This window comes from Chlorocebus sabaeus, chromosome 26, assembly GCF_047675955.1.
Source record: "Chlorocebus sabaeus isolate Y175 chromosome 26, mChlSab1.0.hap1, whole genome shotgun sequence".
Lineage (NCBI taxonomy): Eukaryota > Metazoa > Chordata > Mammalia > Primates > Cercopithecidae > Chlorocebus > Chlorocebus sabaeus.
In genome coordinates, this window is record NC_132929.1 from 56667301 (window position 1) to 56691554 (window position 24254).

Sequence of the window (24254 nt, forward strand, 5' to 3'; positions counted from 1 at the left end):
ACTTCTTAGGGAAGGGATCTAAAACGGAAGTGTACCTGGGCATTGCAAGACTGGAAGAGGAGACTTACCCAGTAATGTCACTGAATGACTGGATTTTCCATGCATGGTAAATATTTCTTTGTAAGAGAAATAACTGAGAGGACATAGCCTCCCAAGCACAGGGCTTACAGGGAATCAGGGAGGCTGCCAGGGATACAAGTAGAACAACCCTCACTGTGAACCTTATGTGCATTTTATGTACACATCCAACTGGGTTCTCCCCTTTGGCATTAGAGAACAAGCCGCTTCCCTCTAAACAAGATTCTGTGGTCCAGGGAGCTCTTCATCCTCTGCCTGTGCTGGGCTGTTGGGAATCAGGAAGTTAGGTTTGGGAAGTAGGGAGAGGTGGTCTGCAGGATCCAGGCCTTTCCCAACTCCCAATAACACTGCGTCTCTGTCCTGGATAAAGAAGGAGTAGGACGTTAAAGTTCTCTTCAGTGGCTTAACATACGTATTTTCCATCCCACCAAAAATGTATGTGAATCGACCTGAGAATGCTAAATCTTGCTTTAAATTCATGCAGAGATTTAACCATGTAACACTGGTGTGCTACTTTATAATGCTAAAAGTCACCTCCTAAAGTTCCTACATTCCCATTTTCATATTATGGCTTTTCTTGAAACAAGGCACACCCAAGTGACGCCTGAAAAACGTTTATTACAGCTTTGTAGATAAGTTTTTAAAATTCCCAGCTCTTAAAACAGTGGTTCTCAATCTCACTGTGCATCAGAATTCTGTTCATTTTTTAAAAAATTCAGATGCCAGGACTCCACTTCATTTCTGTGAACTCGACTGTGCTATGGTGAAGTTCAGACATCTGTCTTTCAAAAGCTGCCCTGATGATTCCAGTGTGGACCAACTACTGCTCCCCAATAAGACCCCTGCCAAAAACCCCCACGCATAAATAAAATAATACAACCTAATTTGTCCTTTATCTAGGACATAAATTTCAGGAAGATAGTTTCTTAATTTACTACCACCGAAAACCAAAATGTTAAAAATGTAATCAGCAACACAATTGAAAAATGTGCAGCACTTGGCATTTTAAGTCCTGTTTGAAAGAGTCTTGATTTCCTAATGAAGTATTTTTTATCCTAACTTGGATGTTCAAAAAGCCAATCGACAAAGACTTTTTTCTTCCTTCTATAACAGGAAACTACAACAGAAATAACCTACAAGTGGTATTTTTTTAGGCAGATATAATTAATTTGAGTTACTTTGGGATGTTTGAAAAGACAAATTGAATCACTGCTTCTTGCTGGTATGATTTAGATTTCAGTAATCATCTCACGTGATGGTCATATTTTGTAATACTTTGGTTAAAAATAGCTTTGTTGCAAAAACTCCAACGATAAAGAAAGTAAAATAGTTTCCTTTAGCTTCACCAAAGACAGACACATTTCTCTCTGAAATGTCATGACTCATGCCACATGGCTAAATAAAAGTGCATGTATAGCACTGATCTTTCCTGTTTATTGCTTTTTTAGTAGAAGCTAATTGAGGAAAACATCTGCATCCAGTTTTCCCTTTATTTTTGTAGATTCTTTTCTTCTACTCCAATGCAAAGCCTCCCTGGCCAGTCGTTTGCTCAGGCAGTGATCTGATAGATGGCTTTCAGTTTTCTCCTTTTGGGTGATGACATAAATGACTCTCCAATGAGCTATTTACAATGCCATTCTTTAACCTTGAGCTGAGTGCACACATTCTAAGGACCTGAACTCACAAGAGCTCGGCATCATGAGGGTCACACAGGCTGACTCTTCTCTCAGTTCTACAGCTCCCTCCATAACAGGCCTGTGAAGGGGCCACTGGCTTCTTTTTGAACACCTGCAGTGGCGGAGCTGGCCGCCTCGGAAGATAGCCCTTTCTACATTTGAACAGTGCACTTGTACTCAGGTTGAAGTTACCCCATTAACCCCTGCCTTCATTTTAGACAGCACAGCTCACATTGCTTGCTAGGGCTGGGAATCGGCAGATGCGTGGACTCACCGACAGCCATGGTGGGGAGTTAAGAGCATGGACTTTCTGCCTGGGTTTGAGTCCTCATTTCCCTGCTGACCAGTTGGGTGATCTTGGACAGGGTACAGGGATCCTCCCTGAGCCTCCAGTTCCTATCAGTGTTGGTGTGAGGATGGTGCCCGAGACAGTGCCCGGCATGGCCTGGGTACTCAGTAAATGCTTGTCATCTTTTTTTTTTTTTTCCTCCAACCATAGGCAGCTTTGTCTTGGGAGGTATTCTCAATTCCTGCCTGGTCAGGGATTCGTGCACACACTTTTGTGAGCACTCTCAGGAGAAAGTGGTGAGAGAGAGAAGCTGGATAGGTCAGGACAGGTCAGAAGAGAGGCCAGGCAAAGATATGATTCTGGGGAGTCTAGCTTCAACCTAATCTACAGGGACAAAGCTTGGGAGAGTAAGTTGCACAGAGTCAGTCCCTCTCTGAGGCAAGGGTGTGGGGTTTTGCAGTCCCTCTGTGAGGCAAATTAGTCATTGGTCACAGGCCTTGAGGGGTGGGTGTAACTCCTAGATAACTTCAGGCCAGGTGGCTTCAAGGAGAAGGCTCTGGAGAAGATGCAGGTGTGAGCCATCAGCTGAAGAACCTGCAGCAGCTAGGGGAGGACCCAGCAGTCAAAGTGGTACATGAGATCCAGGGGATCCGGGCAGGACATCTGCAGTGTCTACTGAAGCCCATGGAAGAAAGCCTGTTGATGGAGCTGTCCGCAGGCTGGCCACCAGCACAGCTGAGGTTTACCTAAAATAACCTGACAATGCAAAGAGCCCCTCCATGTGGATGCAGGCCCCACCCCACAGTCCTGTCTCCCCTCGGGGCTGCCCACAGCCTGGTCCAAGACTGAGGCCAGCCACTATGACTTGGCCACCAGGTATTCACAGATGAAGGGGAAACCTCTTTATGGGAGGCAACTTGCATGTCTTAGTTTAAGTCAACAGATAGTTATCAGCACGTGTCACTGCACTAGAAACGGAAGATGCAGCAATGCATGAAACTGTGGTCACCATGCATCATGGAGCTTTACCTCAGGAAATGGACAAACAGGCAGTTATATAATGAATATAGAGTTAAGTTGGTGGCATGTTCTGAAGAAAAAGAACAAGAGGCTATGGGACAGGGGCAGGGGACCCTAATTTATGTGTTAGAGGTGGTGGGGAGAGAGGAGCAGGGAAAGGCCTCTGAGGAAATGACTGTAAAGCAGAAAACGAAAGGACATGAGTGGGAATTAGCAATTTGTGAGGTGGTAGGGGGAATGGGGCCAAGAATTTTCCCAGCCATGGGAATAGCACAGCATGTGAAAAGGCTCTGGGGCAGGGAAGGTATTGGTGGCTCTGGGGAAGTGAGGAAGGCCATTATATTAGTTTTCATGCTGCTGATAAAGACATACCTGAGACTGGGAAGAAAAAGAGGTTTAATGGCCTTACAGTTCCACATGGCTGGGGAGGCCTCACAATCATGGCAGAAGGCAAGGAGGAACAAGTCACGACTTACATGGATGGTGGCAGGCAAAGAGAGAAGTACTTGTTTGGGGAGCCCCTTTTTATTACCATCAGATCTTGTGAGACTTAGTCACTATCAGGAGAACAGCATGGGAAAGACCTGCTCCCATGATTCAATTACCTCCCATCGGATCCTTCCAACAACACATGTTATTCAAGATGAGATTTGAGTGGGGACACAGCCAAGCCATATCCCATGCAGTGAGATGAGGGGGAAACGTCAGGCCAGGGACAGCCACAGAGAACCATTATGCACTTGGAATTTACTCTTAGTGCAGGAAGCAGTCCCTGAAAGCATGTTAACATGATCCAATTTGCATTTTTATACATAAAGACTGTTCTGGTTGCTGGAAGGGAAATGGATTTTTTGGGGGGTGGGGTTGGGAGGATCCAAGAAGAGAGGAAACTAATATTTACATACTGTTTGAAGTGACTTCACAAATACATCTTATTTACTTCTCAGGACAGGCCTATTTTTTTTTTTCCCTTAGTATAGGCATATTCAGTTGTTCCAGCACCTTCGGTTTTTTGGTGTTTTTTTGCTTTGTTTTGTTTTTTTAATCTCAGCTGAATCACAGCACCTTCGTTGAAAAGACAGTTCTTTCTCTACTGAATTGCCTTTGCACACCAATTATCTACACAGGTGTACGTCTGTTTCTGGACTCTGTGCTATTCTGCTTATGCAGAGCATCTTTCTTTCTTTCTTTTCTACATAGGATCTTATTTGGTTGCCCAGGTTGGAGTGCAGTGACGCCATCACAGCTCACAGCAGCCTTGCCCTTTCAGGCTGAAGTGATCCTCCCACCTCAGCCTCCTGAGTAACTGAGGCTACAGCCATGTGCCATCACGTCTGGCTAATTTTTTATTCTTTGTAGAGACAAGGTCTGGTGTTGCCCAGGCTGATTTCACACTCCTAGGCTCAAGCCATCCTCCTGCCTCAGCCTCCCAAAATGCTGGGATTACAGGCATGAGCCACCATGCCTGGCTCAGAGTGTCTTGATTACTACAGCTTTATCGTCTTCAAATCAGATAATGTTAGTCCTCCAACTTTGTTCTTCTTTTCCAGTCTCTCAGGGTCCTTCACTACTTAATGTCTAATGTGTAAGAACTATTGTTCTATAGATTTTGTTGGGTGCTTGATGGTTTCAGAAGGGAAAGTCAATCTGGCCACTGTTACTTGGTTGGAAGCAGAGGTCCTTATGATAATTTCTTTGAATGCCTCTTCTCTGTCTTCTCTGTCAGCTCAGTTCTCAAATCCCTGTGATGGATTGCCTGACTCTCTTATCTAGGAATCTTAGCCTTTTGCATCTTATATTTACCTCCTTTCGCTTTTGCTTTGTGTATGTGTGTGTGTGACCTCTGAGAGACTTTCTAAAGGTTTCTTTTAATTCATTGGTTCAGTTTTTAGCAGTATCACTGTTTATTGCCTCCATTTGGGTGTTCATTTCTGAAATCATGTTTTTCATCTAAAAGCAATCTTTCTTGGTACCAGGTTATTTTCTTTTTATTTATAAAAGATTTTCTCAAATATCGCTGAGACTTAGTATTTCAGCATATTGTGTTCTTTCCGATTCTTCGTGTCTTAATCTGTTTACTGCTGCTATAACGGAATACCACAGACTGATTAATTTATAATGAACAGAAACTTATTTGGCTCACAGTTCTGGAAGCTGGGAAGTCCAAGACCATGGCTCTGACATCTGGCAGGGGCCCTTGTGCTGCGTCATCCCATGGTGGAAGGCAAAAGACTGAGAGAGCAAAAGCAAGAGAGAACGAGAAAGAGAGCAGGAAAGCAAGAAGGGCCAAGCTTGCTTTTATAACAAACCCATCCCTGAAATAGTGACATTAAACTCCTCAGGAGGGCTCTGCCTTCCTGAGCTCTTATGACTTGATCACCTCTTAAAGGTCTCACCTCTCAACACTCTTGCATTGGGGATTAAGTTTCCAACACATGAGCTTTGGAGGACACATTCAAACCATAGCAAGTGGCGGGGTGTGGGGGATTTGCTCTGATTTTTCCTGCAAGATAGCTGTGTACAGCTATCTGGGAGCTGCAGCTGAGGCAACCCTGTGCCTTAGTCACCATCATCTGAAGTTAGTAGGGCCATGCCCACTCCTTTACATGATATGCTGCCCTTCAGAAGCAGGCTGCGGCAGCCTTTCTTCCTCTTTATGTGGTAGGTTGTTTGCTTAAAGTCAGGGTGATATGAGGGCTCTGCCTCTGGCCTCACTGTGATTATACCCTAGGCCCTTGGTCTTCTGCTTCCTGATTTCCTGTTCTCCCTCTCCTGCTTGGAATTTGGAAACTTCTAGTAGGGAACTCTTTCACTTCCTTCCCAGGCAGGTTGTTTCCTCATATTTGTTGAACCATGGTGATATAGTTGGAATGGTTGTCCCCTCCAAATCTCATGTTGAGGTTTGATCCCCAATGTTGGAGGTGGGGCCTGGTGGGAGATATTCAGATCATGAGGGCAGATCCCTCACTGATGGCCTGGTGCCCTCCCTGTGTAAATGAGTAAGTTCTCACTCTTTTAGTTCACCTGAGAGCTGTTTGTTTAAAAGAGCATGGCACCCCTCCTCCTCTCTCTGACTTGCTCCTTTTCTTGCCATGTGATACTCCTGCTCCCTCTTTGCTTTCTGCCATGATGCTTCCTGGAGTCCTCAGCAGAAGCAAATGCTGGCGCCATGCTTCTTATACAGCTTGCAGAACCATGAACCAAATAAACTTCTTTTCTTTGCAAATTACGCAGCCTCGGGTATTCCTTTATAGCAACACAAAATGAACTAAGACACATGAGCTGCTCATACTCATTTCCAGACCATCCCAGGTGTGTTGTGCTAATTTTTGCAGAAGTATTTCGATGTCTCCCTATTTTAAGGCCCCTTCTACTGTTTTTCTTCATGAGTGCAGATTTTTCCTGCTATTTTTGTATTTTTAAAATCATTTCATTAGCAAACTGCGAAGGAGGGAAGGCACAACTTGAAATTGCCTTCTCGAACTCCATGTCAGCCTGGTGTCCTGGCATATGCTGAGCTGCCTTTCCATAGCCAAGGAGGGTTAATCATTTACTATTAAAGTTAAACCCGTCAGGCTTGCATTTCTGGCATTTTTGTAGCATGATACCCCAAGAGGAATGTATTTCTTTAAATCACACTTCAGCATATTCTAAACAGGATGAAGAATTTGTACTTTTGTCTACAGATTAAATAGCAGAAGAGGTGCCGGCCATGGGGAGACCGTGGGGTGATGATTTTATAGTGAATAGCAGAGCAGCAGGCCACAGCAGGCGGTGCCCTGTGATCCCACATCATGTGGAGAATGCGAATGCAGAAGAAGCTGTAAAGTGCTGGGGCTTTTGAGAGAGCTGCAAGAGCCCAGTTGTCGAGGTGGGAGAGGTGGTATGGCCTGTCATTCACGTTGGAGTTCTCTGCCCCTTGGTATGGACTGACCCCAAATGTGCCAGTCTTGGTCTTTTCATTGCTCATGAGATGATGATTTCTTGGATGTTCTCTGCAGAGTTTTGCTGCCCTCCTTGTGCCATCCTGCTGCCTGCTGCTTGCTTAGTTAGTGTCTCATTAGCACCTTCCCCAGATGGTACGGTGGAGGGACAAACAGATTGACATGCAAGCAGACTGCTTGGCAGAAAGGCTCTTCTGAGTGTCTGCAGGGCCTATTAGTCGCAATGCTAAGTCCCTTTTGCCAGACCTAATCAGGCACCCCCACCCCTGTGAGCCTTTTTTTGTCTCTTTATTCCATGGCCACAGATTCTACTCTGAGTTCTAACCCAAACCCCAGCCGCCGTCTTCCTTGCTCAGGAGGGCAAGAGGGCCCAGAGGGGGATAGTTCCCAGAAACCTATTCTTACTCTCTGAAAACAGTTTCCCTCTGTGGGTCAGGAGGAGCCCATTCTGCTCAGTGAACATTATTGATGCTGCCAACCCTCCCTCCTTCCCAGTACACTCTTTGTGTACAGGGGAGCTCTCCCCACACGGCTGGACACTCGGGCTCCAAGTTGGGGTGTCTCTCTTTCCCTGAATGTTGGCTATGAATGCTAATCTTGCAAGATTTTGCTCCTAAAATCTAAATTATTGATGTTCATATATTTAAACTGCAAATCATATGAATTTTCCTAAGCAGTTTCGGGAGGTAGAAGTTTTGCTTTTAGAATGGAATGAAGCCTTTGCAAAGCATGCTCAGTATTCATTGCTAGCAGCATGAAGAGCTGGATGGGTTTGTCAGAAGCACATTTCTCAAGTCTCTGGCTTTCCTGCCTGTGTAACAGGTAGCAGAATCATTTTGAGAGCTTGACTCCTCTGTTTGCTTCTGCTCATGCCTTCCTGGGGCTCTGTGCCCTGGGGTTGGGCCCCAGCCCACCTCTCCAGCCCCTCTCCCTGTAGAGCTCCAGCCAAACAGGACTTTGTCCTATTCTCAGACCCTTCCCTCCACTTTCCCCACATCTTGCTCTGAGCCCTTTACCTGGGGCATCCCTTGCAGCTCCATCTCTCTGAGGTTCCTTTAGCACCTCCTCTGGGAGGAAGCTTTCCCTGACCCAGTCTGCTCTCTCCGACATGAAGCACTCTCTCTGTCTGCTTTGTGCTGCCTTTGTAGTTTGTACAGACATCTCCTCGAGTGCCAACTGAGTTGGTTTCATAGTTAAGTAGGAATGGTGTCTGGCTTCCCCTACTCTGTGAGATACTTTGCTTAGTACTGCAGCTTGCACTTTGTAATTTCTGTTGGATGGAGTCAGTTTACAGATTCTTGCTCTCTACCCAGCCTCTACACATTTGTGAGCTTTCATGCACCCTCTCTTGACAATATTATTTTGGAAAAAAAAAAATCCATTGCACTCTGACTTATTCCCATGCCAAGGAGTGGGATGGGGCTGTCTTTTATAGTCCAATAGTCCATTCCTGTGTGAATTCACCACATGCCCAGCACCCTTCTCCCTGCTCCCAGCTTGAGCTGTGAGCATCTTGTGTGAAATGGGAGAACTTGCTCAGCACTTGTCTGGGTGGATAGAGTTTAACACAGCCTGTAACTCCAGCTGGTAAGGACGCTGTACTTGGTCGCTGCTGTGAAACCATGTGTCCTTTCTTAAAAACCTCTTCAGGCTCAAGTGCCATAAAGTTCTGAATAAGTAGTGGATAAATAGTTCTGAACTTGCCAGTGGGATACATGTCGGCTGCCATTCGTTGGCTGTCACCAGCCTCTCACTGCCTGGATAACGATATAGAACCAGGTAAGAGGAGATGTATTAGTTGAAAAGTGGCCCAGGTTACTACGGGAGGACCTGTGTTTATAGCCTCCTAGTTGTTGAGAAGATGTCAGGAGCTCGGCTTTTGGAAGTTGCTCAGGATTCCTACTGCCAAAGGAAAATGCTTTGTTAGGCTTGAGGGGTGGAATTACTTGTGGAGAAAAGCCTTAGTTCTAAATCCTCAAGGATTCTTTGGAAAACAGGAAAAGAGAGACACATGGGCGTCCCTAGGAGCCTGTAAGGAGTTGTAATTGGGCCGCTGTGCAGTCATGACAGCTTAGCCTCCCCAGTGGGTGGTTGTGATTCAGGACAGAGCCATTGGACACCAGTGTATGTATGCGAGGCACCCTGGACTAGGGGACACAGAGATATTCAACCCCTGGACAGCTGCTTTCACAAAGTTTGTAATCCAGTAAGGGAGGCAAGCTGTCTGCCTAAGTGTCAATAATGTTGGGGACCATGGCGGGCAATATACTAAAAGGATCCCTAAGGTTTCCATCCCCTGGTTATTCAATCAAACACTAATCTAAGTATGGCTGCAAAGGGATTTTGCCTATGTAGTTAAAGTCCCAAGTCAGTTGATCATTAAATACAGAGATTATCCAGGTAGGCATGACCCAAACAAGTAAGCCATTTAAAAGGAGAAAATTTTATCTGACTCATAACAGATTGGAAAGTCAGAAAGATTTGAAGCACAAAAAGGATTTGATAGGCCATAGACCTTTGCTGGCTTTGAAGTTGGAGGCTCCATGAGCCAAGATCTGTGAGTAGCCTCCTAACATGGCATCTGGCCAATAGCCAGCAAGGGCATGAGCACCTGACCTGACAGCTGCAAGGATCTGCCAACAATTGGAATGATCTCAGAAGTGGATTCTTCTGCAGGGCCTCTAAGTAATAGCCCGGCCCAGACAACACGTTGATCTTGTCCTTATGAGGCCTTCAGCAGAGAACCTGGTCAATTGTGAGGTAATAAATGGGTGCTGTTTTAAGCTGCTGAGTTGCTACATGGCCATAGAAACTAATATAGGTACCATACTGTTGAGGGCAGTAGCATTCCCTGTGCTGCAGGAGAGCTGAGAAGCTCATGGCCTGTCATGACCATTAAATGGCTGGATATAGATTTGAAATGGTAGAGTGGTGTTGCAGAGGAGATAATTATAAGTATATTCTTCCTGAGGAAAACACTTTACTCAGCACGTGAGGAAGAAAGGCCTTCTCTCTAGAGCAAGAATTTAATGTGAGAGAAGGGGAAAGGGAAGGACTTTCTAATACACTTCATGTTGTGATTCCACCTTGGTGTTACTCTCCAAGTGTTTGCAACAAGCTGAACATCTTCATGTGGCTCCTACTGTGTTCCTAGTGCCGTGGTGGCCCTGGTGAAGTTCAGGCCAGAACAGGATTAGGTACAGCCAGCTGCACCACCGGGGGCCCTCAGAAAGCATTTCTTTGGAAGAATGGAGCTTTCTGACTTTACCTGAGGGTTAACTCCCTGTTACTAAACTGGAACGAGTTCTACCCTGAGTGACCAGCCATCTCCAGTTGCACTCCCTCCTTCCTGCCTGGAAGCACTGATGGCACACCATTCTTTTCTGAGGGGCTGTTGGAGTGTTGCCCCCTACCCATAAAGACACAATGTAGACCTATCTAGGAGGAGAGAAGAGCTTGAGTGACAGGCAGGCGGGCTACGTGGCCTTAAATGTAACTTTCTCAACCTCCAGGGTGTGAGATTCATCTCTCACTCATGATTCCCTCTTTGCGACCACTTTAAAAACAGTGACCATATTGCATAAAGGTGATGGTCCAAATCCACGCACTGGGAGAGTGAAAAGAGGCTGTGCTAATGACCATGCTGGAACAATAGGAACAAGCCAGGCTGTCCCAGGCAAAGCTGGAAAGTGTGGTCACTGCAACTAGGCCTACCATTAGGGGACCTGTACCTCCTATAACTCCACCAAATATGGATGCAAACCCATTCCCCTGAGTCTCCCAGGAATGGCTGAGACAGGCTGGAATGATCCGAAGTTCTCTACTAAACCAAAAGGAAAAATTGAAGAGGAATAAAGAAATACACAGATAAGAACTACAAAAAAAATAAAAATTAAAAGGCTTATGTTCCCAGTCTGGGTTTCTGATCCTGAAACAGCCACAAGCTGGCCACAGTCCCTGCAGATGGCTGACCTCCTGCCCCCTCACTGCCCATCTGCTTCTGTTTGGTGGCTGCCGTCTTATTTTCTGCTTTGGGGAGTGGTCTCCAGACTTCCCAGAGCAGTTGTACTGTGAAAAGTAGTATACGCTCTGCATTAAGTCGTGCTGCCCTCTTCAAATCCTGACTCCACAGTTCTCAGCTGTGAGACAACTGTGGCTGGTTACTTAGTGTCTCTGGGCTTCAGTTTCTTTGTGGGACAAATAGAGACTAGCAGGGGCTACCGAGGAGGGGGCATTGCCCACTGTGCAGGCAGTAGGAGCTGCATTGTCCACAGAGTATTTAAAAACAATAACAGAACCTCCTAAAAGTTAATCTGCTTTTTATTATCATCATGCCCCAGCAATTCTTGACATATCAATGATCAAATATTTCTCCCCTCTGAAATGAACTACCCCTAAGGCGCTTCTCCCCGCTGAGCCTTGGTGTGCAACTACTGTGACCCACTTCCTAGGGTTGTGTCATGTAACACATGTGAAACGTTTCAGAATACCTAGCCCTTAGTAGAGTGCTCAGTGAGTAAAGAGTTAATTCCCTTGTCCTTCCTCTTCTGTCAAAGGCCACAGGACATTGTATTAACCTGAACTATTTGGTTGCAGGGAACAGAACCAAGTGTTAAAGACTTGAACAGTGGGAGAAACTTTTCACTGTTTTATGTTTTTACGACTTTCTTGGAGTCAGTTTTGTTCTCCTAGACACAATTGTCCTTGAAGCTGAATCACTGCCATTGAAAGAGCCATGCTCAGATACTCAAAGAGAAAAGAGGGGGAAAGGTGGCAAAGATCACATTTTGCCTATAGAGGACTCTGATTGGCCAGGTTGGATTCTATCCTAGTCTTGGGACCAACCACTATAGACGGAGGGTGGGTGACTTACTATGATTGGCCCAGGGTGTGTCAGGTACTTAGTTCTCAACCAATCACCATGGCAAGGGAGATGGGATCTTGTAAGATGGCAACTCTTTTTTTGACTTTCATAATGAAGGATTAGTATGAGAGCTATTTCTCAAGAAAGCATTGTGGTAGAGGAGGTAATCAGTAAATAGAGTAAGAGATGTCCTATGCAACTCTACTGCCCATTCAGAGCTCCCTCTTCTAGGTTGGGAAGAAAATGGTTTGGCTGCAGCCAGTGAATTGATGTATTTGTGCCCTCAGCCACTTATAAACACCTGCCAGAGAGAATGAAGTCTAAGGAAAATGCACCCACCTTTAGTAGTAGAAGGCCCATTCTCTTCCAGGCTCACTGACACAGCTCTGGGCTCCAGAGTTTGTTCAGAAGCAGTCCTCAGGCACACTGGTTGGATCCCTGTCCTGTGGCCTGGTGTTTTTTCCTGTGTGCACAGCTGCTGTAATAGCTGGGGTCAACCTTTTGAGAATGAGAACACACTGTCACTGGAACAGTAACCAAAGCATCGTCCAGTTCTGGGCCCCCAATTCAGGGGGACACATTTTTGGAACCACATCAAATATTGTCCTTCACGGGGCCATCATTTTGCTTTGCTTTTGTTCCTAATTATTTTCTCTTGTTTTCCTCCTTTACTATCTCACTGTTCCTCCTTTTTGAACCAAGATAAGATGTTTCCAGTTTTCTTAAGGATTCTTTTGATGAAATAATTCTAATTTATATTTGTATTTCTCTTGTAGCCTGGGGAGAATTTTTATGTGCACAAAGCCTTCTTTTGTGATCTTATCCAAGACAAACTTCAGATTCTTCTTTTTTAAAAAGTTACTACTGACCAAAATAATACTTACAAATCAGCTTACTGGAAACAATTACAGAAGGGCCCTCTGCCCGTCAAAAAAGATGCTCTGTTCTGGAATCTTTATGGTCTTCTGAAGCAGGAGTCAGAGAATGCTTTTTTGTGAAGGGACACATAGTAAATATTTAGGATTTGTGGGCCATGTTGTGTTTGTTACAACCCCCCGGTCTGCCATGGTATATGAAAGTAGCCATAGACAGTAAATAAATGAGTGGGCATGGCTGTTTTCCAATAAAACTTTATTTACAAAAACAAGTGGTGGACCAGATTTGGGCTGCAGGAAGTACTTTGCTGACTCATGTTATAAAGCATTTTATGTTTTTCAACTGTCTTAGAAAAATCACAGTAAAAAAACTTTGAGGTGAGGTGGGTCATAATTCTTATTTCTCTTTTCATGGAGTAGAAAAACTGAGACTCAGTAAAGGTATTGACAGCATAGTTCCCTATGAGCTTTAGAGGTAGACTGGGGTTTGATATTAACAGTCTTAAAAATATTCTCCTTATTTGATGCAGGAATGTCATATTTGGAAATCCATCCTAAGATAGTTTGGATTTTTGTTTGTATATACATGTTCACCACAGCACCCTTGGTGCTATGGTGGAAAAAACCTGGAAAAACCTAAATGTCTAATAGTAAATTCACTACTCAAAATAATATTAAAAGAGCCTTTAAAATGAGGTTTATGATGAAATTCTTGAGTTTATGCTAAGTGACATGAAGTAGAAAAATATATACCATGAGGCCTCAGCTAATTAAAATAAAGAGCAGGCAAGCATAGAAAAAGATTGACCAGAAACACACCTAAATGTGAATAGTGTTTTTCTCTGGAGAAGATTATCTGGGATTTTTACTTAGTGAGAGTGTTCGTGTGTGTGATTTTTCTAAAATGACCATGTTAGTTTTAGAATAAAAATTAAGGAGAAAACCAAAAATAGCAAGTTATTCAATCTTGTAGCCTGAGGCCGTGCTCTGTGCATTATTCCGGGGTGGTCTGAATGCCTTCTCTTCCTCCAGCAGCCAGAAGGCAGGGGCTAGCTCCTGGTCTCAGGAGACCCTCCCTTCCTGCGGCTCTCTGTGCTGGGAGCCTGCCAATCACTTGTAGTCTGATTCTCTAAGGGGGTTTGTTGAGCTCTATTGTGTAGGTCTTCAAATCTGTACATAACCCTTCAAAGTAGGAATGCCTGATTCCATTTTCCAGTCAAAGAAACTGAGGCTCCGAGAAATGAAGTGACCTGTGCAAACTCTTGCAACCAGCATACGGAGGAGCCATGTCTTATATCCTTGCTGCCTTTTTCATTTGAAATAGCGTAATTACTAATTTATCAGCTCACTAATAGTTCTCCTTTGTACATCAAACCCAGAACAATATCTGCTTCCACAGCTTCTGGTTGTGTTGGAAGATTTCTGGGGCCTCTTACAAAGCCAGCCATAGTGCAACTTGAGCCCAAGTGCTCTAACAACTGGGTCCCCGAGCCACAGAGAAGCTCATCACTCTGTACCAAAAGGAGGATGCTGATAGGATGTCAAGAATTCTGACACTAGATTCTCCCTGAATTCAAAGAATGGGGAAAGTGAGAGGACCAGAGTGAGAAAATTAACTGTGGTCCTGGGGGCTGTTTGATTGTACCATTTCAGATGGAGCAGTTATAGGTGCCCGCAAGTTCCCCGATGTGGCAGTGGGCATGGCTGGCTGCCCTGGACAGGAGGAAAGCGGGCTCAGAATTGAGGAGGACACGTCCTGAGAGGGGAATGTTAGATGGGCCTTCCACATGGATGCTGAAACCATGTAGGGTGATAGCAGGTCTTGGGGTAAAGAGAAAGGCTGTGGGTGCTGTGCAGAAAGTCTAAAATGAAGGAGGAGGAGTGACCCAGAGGTGGGAAGACAACAGAAACAAAGGAGGGGTAGTAGGTGGACGAGGTGGTTGTCATGAGTCTGGAAGGAGCATGTCACGCAGGAGTCAGGTTTGGAAGGGCTTCGGGGACTGAGGAAGACAGCAAGACTACCCTTGACCCCATGCCATGTGGGACATGGGAGCCTGAGTCTTCTCTCCAGAGGGCAGGCTCCAGAGGGCACCCTCCAGAGGGCAGGCTTGTCTCTACCGAGGCAGGGAGTTGAGTTGATTTCAGGGATTGTCTGTAAGGAGCTGAGTACACAGGAGTTGTCTTACTTCCAAGTGGGTATTCTGGAGGGCACCCGGCGGGGGATTAGGAGGGAAAGGAGCAGGGGGCTTGGATCAAGGGTGAAGAGTACACATAGGAGAGGTGACCAGGGTGGCTGGTTGTTTAGGCACTGGCTAAGGAAAACAGAATGGAATGCATCATGGGACCAGCCCAGAGACAGGATTACAAGAGAACGAGAGTCCTTCAGACCAGTGGATGAGGCTGGGGAGCAGGGATTCTAGAAGGAGCCAGCCTTGGCTGGATGGATTGTGCCTCTAGGGATCTGCTGGGAGTCAGCCCGAGGAATCCAGGCCTATGGCTCTAAGCAGAACCCAGGCTTCTGTGGGTCAGGAATGAAGATTAGATTAGGAGCAGTGTAATTGGCAGCGACATCTGTTTGCCTCTCTACTGGGAGCCCGTAGTAAGCAAACGCAGCACCCAAGTCTCCTGTGGGATGGAGGCTGATTGCCATCCCATGACACCAGGATTCACGGCCCAGTGCTGGGGCGGTGGCCACCTGCTTCTGTACATCTCAACTGCTATTACCCTTGTGAAAAATCCAGTTTACACACAACCTCTCAGGAACACACCTACTCTATGAAGTCAGGTGTGCTTTCATTCCAGAGGAGCCTGAGGAGCAGCTTCATTGTGTCCAAGGAAACCGGAGAAGCACACGGAGAAATAAACGTTGAAGCCATTGTCTCTCAAGGTCGTGACAGCAGATCATGGAAATGTGTTTTTTCATTTCCTCATGTTCCACTGCTCATGTGCTACGCAGCTGCGATTTATTTTCAGAGCACACTTTGGAATCTGCCAGACCCCCATGCTGGCCTGCTTCACAGCTGAAACCATTTGCCATTTGGTAGATGATAAAGCAAGTGACAATTTACACTAACATGGCCGTAAAAAGATGCCGTCTGTGAAGGAGACAGACAGGTGTCAAACCTGGGGCAGCAGACAGCGCAGAATCAGCAGACGCCCAGGGCCTCCCCCGCACCGGCCGCACCAGAGCTCTCAGCACACTGAGTCAGACAGTTCCACTGAGTAGAATTCTGGTCTACACATCCTGCTTAAAGATGTACGTACCAGTAGTCAGCATGATGGTGATTGCTGGGTCTTTGTAGAGCGTCATGCAGTCTGCAGAGCCCTGGTCCATGTGGAAAGGGAAGGCTGCAAGTGTTGAGGGGAGCAAGCTGACCAGGCACAGTTCTAGACCATGCGTGCAGGATCGTTCTAACATAGCATGACAGAGTCAGCCCAAGGAGAGCACAGCATGCTGCGGAGTGCAGCGAGGAAGATGACCACCCTCTCTTGCATGCGTTTTCACTCCCCCACACCTTCCTCCATTTGCAGCAGTGGGACCCAGGCTTGGGGAGGGTGTCTTCTTCAAGGCCCTTTTGATTTCAAATGATAGAAACCTTTTGAAACGCTGTCTGCTGCAAAGCCGCAGCTTTCCCATCCCTTTCTAACTCTTCCTGGCTTTATTGTTCTTAGCTGTTATCTCAGTGTAACAATCTGTTCTGTTTGAGTCTATTCTCATCTACTTTAGTCTGTCCTCTTCGTTGTTGTCCTCTCTCTCATCCTCTAGGATATAATGGCCTTTGCCTGTTTAATTCTTTGTGCTTACATTAGTGTCACTCACATATTGTCCAGGCTAAATGAATATTTGTGAAATGATGACTGAGAAGACACCCTGGGTAAGTTGTGATAAAAAGTAGAAGTCAGCTAAGCACAGTGGCTCACGCCTGTAGTCCCAGCACTTTGGGAGGCTGAGGCAAGAAGAATGATTCAGCCCAGAGTTCAAGACCTGACTGAGCAACATAGCGAGTCCTCGTCTCCACAAAAAATAAAAAAATAAGCTGGACATGGGGGCACATGTCTGTAGTCCCAGCTACTTGGGGGGCTGAGGTGGGAGGATTGCTTGAGCCTCAGAGGTCAAGGCTGCAGTGAGCCGAGATTCCACCACTGCACTCCAGCCTGGGCTACAGAACAAGACCCTGTCTCAAAGGAAAAAAAAAAGGAAATCAGGCAAAGGAAAGGGGATTGCTCGGGGAGGGGAAGTGGCTGGGAAGGGCCAGGGGTGAGAGAGGAGAGAGTGGCACACTGGGGAGTTGCGAGACCTTCTGGCCAGCAGTGGAGGCCTGTGTGGAGTGGTGGGATGGCGTAGGGCGAGGAGGGAGTGTGAGAGGAGGGCAGGGGCCGGACCTTGGAGGCCTTTAATACTGAGCTGCGGGACTTGGATTTTCCGGGCAACTAAGAGTGGAGAACATGAAAGGCTCTCAAGGAGGAGTGTGACGTGGTCATTTGGTCTAAGCCTGCCAGGAAACACATTTGTTGCTTGCCTCCTGTGTGCGAATCACTTTTATGTATGTTGTGTCACAATAATCTTGAAAGCAAGATCTCGCTCTTTAATTTTGCAATAGAGAAAACCATGGACCAGCAAGGCTGAGTGACTGGGGTCACGTAAATGATAGAGCCATGATTGTTTTTGTGTTTTAAATAAAGAATTCGGGTAGCAATGCAGAGGCTGGAATGAAGGGGACAAGACCAGAGGAAGGGATGACTGCCCTTTTGCAGCCATCCATCCAGAAATGCAGTGAGGGGGACAGATCTAAGGTGGTAGCAGTGCAGAGGCAGGAAGTACACAGGCCAAAGATACACAGGAAGTAGAATTGACAGAATATTGGTGACTGATCAAATGTTGGAGTTTTTCATATTCATTATTTAATAAGCATTTATAGAGCCAAGCATAGTTGTAGTTGCTTTGTAATATTAATTCATTTAATGCTCACAAAAACTATCTAAAGGAAGTACTATTATTATCTTCATTTTTACCAATGAAGAAGCTGAAGCACAGAGGTGTTAGGTAGCTTGCCCAGGGTCACACAGTGAGCTAAGGAGGCAGGACTTAAAGCTAGGTAGCTCAGCTCCAGAGTCTATGCTCTTGCCTACTAGATTTCTAGTTTGAGCAACTGGGTAGTGGTGGTGCCAATGGCAAAGATGGGGGACTGTGGAGAAAGGGCAGCTTTGGACAGGAAGAAGAATTTGCTTTTGGACCTGAGGAATGTAAGATGTCACTGAGATACCCAAGAGACAGTTGGACATGTAGGAGCTTCCAAGTGAGGTCTGTGTTAAAGAAAAAATGATTCCCAACATTTATTAAAAACTATAAAGAAGATTCCATTGAAGGGGTGCCATGGCAAGAGGTGCAGGCACCACTGCACTGTGGTCTTGCAGGCTAGGAGAGAGTGGACCCAATTCCAACAAGGATAAGTGAGGGTTTATAAGCAAGAAGCAAGGTGGCGGCAGGGAGCAGTGGGTGGAGAATCACTAAGAGGAAACATCAGGGGTTGGGAGATTCCCGTTAGACTCAATCAACAGAATCCTTGCTAAAGACAGTGCAGGGTGGTAGATATCAAAGGTGTCAGATACCAAGGGTGGGGGATTCTCACCAAACTAAGTTAGAATTCTTGCTCAAATTGGGTTCTGCAAGGACAGAGAGGGAAGCTCAAGGTCAGTCCTAGACAAGCAGAAGACTCAGAGGGGGCTGACCGGAGTTTCAGTCAAAGGCGGGAGTCTTTATCAGCTGGAGACCGGCATCTTGATGTCCTCAGTATGTAAGAGGTGGTGAAGCTGAACGTCTCCAAGGGTGCCTGGGAGAGTGAGAGAGAGAGAAGGCCAAGGCCCAGCCCTGGGAATGCCAACATGGAGTGGGGAGGAGCTGGACTGAGGAAAAGGGGCTGCCCCCAGGACAGGCTGGAGAAGGTAGTGTTCTAGGGCAAGAGTGTTCCAAGGGACTGGCCAAGGATAAGGACAAGGTGGAGAGGGGCTGAAGAGTGTGTATTAAATTGGGCCACATAGAGAGTCCTTGTGGCCTGGGCTGGAGCAGCTGCCATGGAGCTGTAGTGGGTGGAGGCCCAATACAGTGGGTACAGTGGGCTGGGCATCAAGAGGGGGCAGTGAGTATGGACAGAACCCTCCAACTGCAGATGCAGAGAGAGAGGATAAGAGCTTCAGGGCCAGAGAAGGTCTTTTGCTTGTTTGTTTTCTCCTAAGGTGGAAGATATTTGGTGGTGTTTAAATACTGGAGGAAGTAGACAGTAGGGAGGGGAGAGGATAGAAATAGCCATGTGGGAGGAGGTCAGTTGATGGCCCAGAACCCCATGGGGGGTGGGAGAAGAAATACACTGAGGTAAGAGCAAGGTGGGGGATGGATGCAGAATAGTGGGAGGGACAGAGTTGTGTGTGCAGGCGGTGAGGGAGAGGGACTTGGGGATAATGTCTGGGTTTCTGACTTAGACTTCCATGTGGATGGCAGTGCCCTTGCTGATGTTTAGGGAGAACCCGGTTTGGGGAGGAGTGGGTGAAGCTGCTTTTGAGGTTCATAGTCAGCTGCTGATGGTATGGCCCTGGGGCTAAGGAAATGAAGGGGTTGATGCTAGAGGTGTAGATGTAGGGTCATTAGCATCCAAAGGTGACTGTCAAGACCCAGGTGTAGATAAAATTGCGTAGGGGACATGTACAGTGAGAAGAGAAGAAGGCTGAGGCTGGAGCCTTCAGGGAGAAAGGAGCAGAGAGGAGAGAGGAATTGGGAGCGCTGTGTCCGAAGCCAGGGGAGGGCAGATACTTGAGAAGGGAGCAGTGCGCAGTCGCATAAAGCCCAGCAAAGCAGTTGAATCAAACAAAGGAAAAACATGTTTTGGATTTAGCAGTAAGGAAGTTGGTGACCTTGGCAAATGCCTTTTCCATGGAGTGGTGAGGGAGAGAGCCAAATTGGAGTGACTGCAGGCGATGGAATCCAACAAATCAGAGGCAGCAAGTGTAGATGGCTCTGAAGAAAGTAAAGCATTTTGAATTGTATGGATTTCATCACTATGTGAGTTTCTTGCCAAAGAATGTTGGGAATTCCAAGACACAAACAATTTGCACAGCCACACTTGTCCTCATTTGGCAGAGCATTTGGAGAAAGCGCCCCCCAAACTGCCTCCTCTGTCTCCCAACCGAAGGCTCATGTACATGTCCTTCTCTGTCTCTCTTAGGCCGTATCTTGGACCTGAAGACTGGGACGGTCAAGAAAGAAGGGCAGCAGTCATCCATGAGGATGTGCATGGGCTCGCGGCGGTCTTTCATCTGCAGGATGAGGTCTGTTTGGGGGAGCAGCAGGCCATCACGGTGGTTGCTCCTTTCTCTGTCACTGTTAAGAACCTTGACCAGCTCTCCTGAAGTCACACATGCTGACTTGGGTTTACTCCAGGGACTTCGTCTTTTTAACCTCAGCATGTGGATATACAGGATCCTTGGTCTAGGAAGGATTCTCTCCGTCCTCCTACCATCCCACTTTGTCTAATTTCCTACCATTTTCTTCTCATTCCTAGATTCACACCCCCTTGTCCACTGTATCACTCTACTTCCTACCCATCTTTAAGACCCTTCTCCAATCCAACCTCTCCAAGATTCCGTAGTTCTTAACATGTTTTATATTAAGATGGCCTGATTTCATACTTATTCATTTATTTCCTGTCACAATTCACACGTTTAATTGGTCTCTATGATATTGTTGATTGATGTGTTAAGTGTAAATGTCTGGGTTCCATGAGTAAATTATAGTGCCCTGAGGATGGAGGCTTTGATTGAGACTTCTCTGAGCCTTCTTGACATCTAGCAGAGTGTTCTACATATATTTGATTTATAAATCATAATTGAAGAAATGCAGGAATGAATGAACTTTGGAGAAATCAGGGGAATTTTGCCATGTCCTTGAAGAGGAGAGAGCTGAGATCTTGAATCCTCAAATCCAGTTCAGCACTTTTGTACCTTCAACCCTGTGCCCCTGAGGGATGGTTGGCACGAACTGCAAGGTGGGAGGTGCAGGACAGGGAATTGAGATTGTTTGGACTGTGGAGTTCATGAGACAGTGACACGAGGTGATGCCACTCATCATTCATTTATTCAGTTACTTAACAAATTTATGTCAAGGGCCCACCTGTGCCATATGCTCTTCAAGGTGCCGGGAGTCAGTGTTAAGTAAAGCAAACAAGGCCAGGTGTGGTGGCTCGTGCCTGTAATCCCAGCACTTTGGGAGGCCAAGGTGGGCAGATCACCTGAGGTCAGGAGTTTGAGATCACCAGCCTGGCCAACATGGTGAAACCCCGTCTCTATTAAAAATACAAAAATTAGCTGGATGTGGTGGCACACACCTGTAATCCCAGCTACTCAGGAAGCTGAGGTGAGAGGATCACTTGAACCCAGGAGGCAGAGGTTGCGGTGAGCTAAGATCGCACCACTGCATTCCAGCCTGGGTAACAGAGTGAATCTCTGTCTCAAAAAAACAAAGAGACTAAAATAATAATAATAATAATAATAATAATAATAATAAAGCAAACAAAATCCCTGCCTGCATAGAATTCATTTTCGTAGGGGTGATACACAGTAGACAAAAGTACCAAGTAAATATATGGAACGTCAGATGCTGGTAAGTGCTATGGAAGAAACATAAAGCAAACTTAAGTGGGAGTAGGAAATAGCAGATGTTGTTAATTTCTATGTTATATAGGGTGGGAGGGGAAGACGTCACTGATAAGGTGACTTTTGAGCAGAGACCTAAAGAAAGTGAGTGAATGAAACAAGGGAATGTCTGGGCAAAGAGAAGAGCAAGTAGAGGGAATAGCAAGGGCAAAGGCCCAGAGGCAGGGATGTTCTTGGCATGTTCAAGGAACAGTGGGAACGTTCTTGTCTCAGAAGCAGAGTGAATGGGGTACGGTGCCGAAGGAATGGGCAGAGATGTGGTTGAGAGGTAGTGGATGTTAGGTCATGTTGACTTTACATCGCTTCAGCTTTTACTCTGCATGAGAAGAGAGGTCAGTGAAGTTGATTGTGAGAGTTACATGTTCTGAATAAATTTTTTAAAACTGCTCTGGTTTTCTGTGGAGAATAAACCTGTGGATGAAGAAGAAGGGTAGAAGTAAGGAGGTTATTGTAATGATTCAGGTGAGAAATGTGATTGTGGTAGAAAGTGCTCAGATTTTGAGTGTATTTCACAGACAGAGCCAGCCTTCAGATAGGGTGTGAGAAAAGAGAGAAGTCAAAGGTACAGCTAAAGTTTTTGCCCACTCAATTGGAAAAATTGAGTTGTCATTTTCTAAGATGGAAAAGGTTGTTGGGGGGAGGTGATTTGGGGTCGAGGGGAATTCCAGCATAAGATGCCTATCTGTAAGAACAAATTTACAAGAAAAAAACAAGCAACCCCATAAAAAAGTGGGCAAAGGACATGAGCAGATGCTTTTCAGAAGAAGACATATGTAGTGGCCAACAATCATATGAAAAAAGAAAGCTCAATATCACCGATTATTACAGAAATACAAATCAAAACCACAATGAGACACCATCTCACACCAGTCAGAATGGCTGTTATTAAAAAGTCAAAAAGGGCCGAGTGTAGTGGCTCATGCCGGTAATCCCAACATTTTGGGAGGCCAAGGTGGGCAGATCACGAGGTCAAGAGATGGAGACTATTCTGGCCAACATGGTGAAACCCCGTCTCTACTAAAAATAGAAAAATTAGCTGGTTGTGGTGACACGTGCCTGTAGTCCCAGCTACTCGGGAGGCTGAGGCAGGAGAATTGCTTGAACGTGGGAAGCAGAGGTTGCAGTGAGCTGAGATCATGCCACTGCACTCCAGCCTGGCAACAGAGTGAGACTCCATCTCAAAAATAAATAAAAAATAAAAATAAAAAAAGTCAAAAAATGACAGATGCTGGTGAGGTTGTGGAGAAAAAGGAACACTTATTCAGTATTGGTGGGAGTGTAAATTAATTCTGCCATTGTGGAAGACAGTGTGGTGATTCCTCAAAGACTTAAAAAGAGAAATACCATTTGACCCTATCCCATTACTGGATATATACCCAAAGAGCTATAAATCATTCTATTATAAAGACACATGCATGCATATGTTTATTGCAGCACTATTCACAACGGCAAAGACATGGAATCAATCTAAATGGCCATCAATGATAGACTGGATAAAGAAAATGTGGTACATATACACCATGAAATACTACACAGTCATAAAAAAGAAAAAGATCATGTCATTTGCATGGATGTGGATGCAGCTGGAAGTCTTTATTCTTAGTGAATTAACACAGGAACAAAAAACAAAATACCACATGTTCTCACTTACAAGTGAGAGCTAAATGATGAGAACTCAGGGACACATGGAGGGGAACAACACACACTGGGGACTTTCAGATGGTGGAGGGTAGGAGGAGGAAGGACATCAGGAAAAATAACTAATGGGTACTAGGTTTAATACCTGGATGATGAAATAATCTGTACAACAAAGCCCATGACACGAGTTTACCTGTGTAACAAACCCGCACTTGTACCTCTGAACTTAAAAGTTAAAAAAAAAGATGCCCATCATACAACTAGATGGAGAAGATGAGCAGACAGTTAGACATATAGCTCTGGAAACCAAGGAAGAGGTTGGGGCTGAAGATATGGGCCTGGCGATTGAGATCAATAAAATGGTATCTAAGGCCTCAAAACTGAGATGCATGTGAAATCACGTGGGAGGTGAGTGTAGACAGAGGAGAAGACAGAGGACTGAGTCCTGGTGCTTTCCCTGCCTCAGGGGATTGGGGAAGAACCAGCAAAGGAGACTGAGAAGGAGCAGTGAGGCAGGTGGGAGGGGAAGAAGAGAGGGCAAAGGGAACAAGAGAGGACGAAGGAAGTTTCTAGAAGAAAGGAGTTATCAATGGCCAAAGGCTACTGATGAGCCCTGAATGTGAAGACTGAGGATCCATCACTGGACATCAGAGAGAGAATCAGCAGGAGATATGGCACGTAGGAGATACGGCACATAGCAGCACAATGGAGTCACTTACTAATGTCACCCTCATCTAATTGCGTGCTGCAGGAACTGAACTGTGATTTGCCACAGGATCTATGACTTGCCACTGAGACATCTGTTGCATACTATGAAGTTCCAAACAATGGGTGCTTTAAAATAAGTGTCTATTTTCCCTAATTCAAATTAGTCTTTTAAAGCAACTACACTTTTTAAGCAAAACCTGTTTATGTACAGGCTGGTTGGTCTCCCTCAAATCACCAAGGTTGCCTGTGTTGAGGGGAGACCTGCCTCTCTAACTCACTCCTTGGGCCCTCAGAGCTGGCAGAGACCTTTTGTTCTGTTTTACAAGAAATGGCCCTTCGGGGATTTGAACCTCGATGTTCTTTTCTCTGAGTCTCCTCCTCTTGAGGCTGAGCCTCTGGAATTCTTCTTGAAGGCACAGATGAAATCCTCTTCACCACCTGCCTCAGGTCACAGGATGG

General features: G+C 45.8%; 1 protein-coding gene across 5 annotated transcripts in view; it reads left to right on the forward strand.

The window, feature by feature from the left end:
- Window positions 1-24254, forward strand: part of ARNT2 (aryl hydrocarbon receptor nuclear translocator 2) — a 201490-nt gene that overhangs the window by 86433 nt on the left and 90803 nt on the right. For all 5 annotated transcript variants that reach the window (XM_008015665.3, XM_008015660.3, XM_008015663.3 and 2 more), the window contains one exon: window positions 19964-20066. In XM_008015665.3, coding sequence (XP_008013856.1) covers window positions 19964-20066 — 103 coding nt within the window. The remainder of the gene's footprint in view (window positions 1-19963; window positions 20067-24254) is intronic.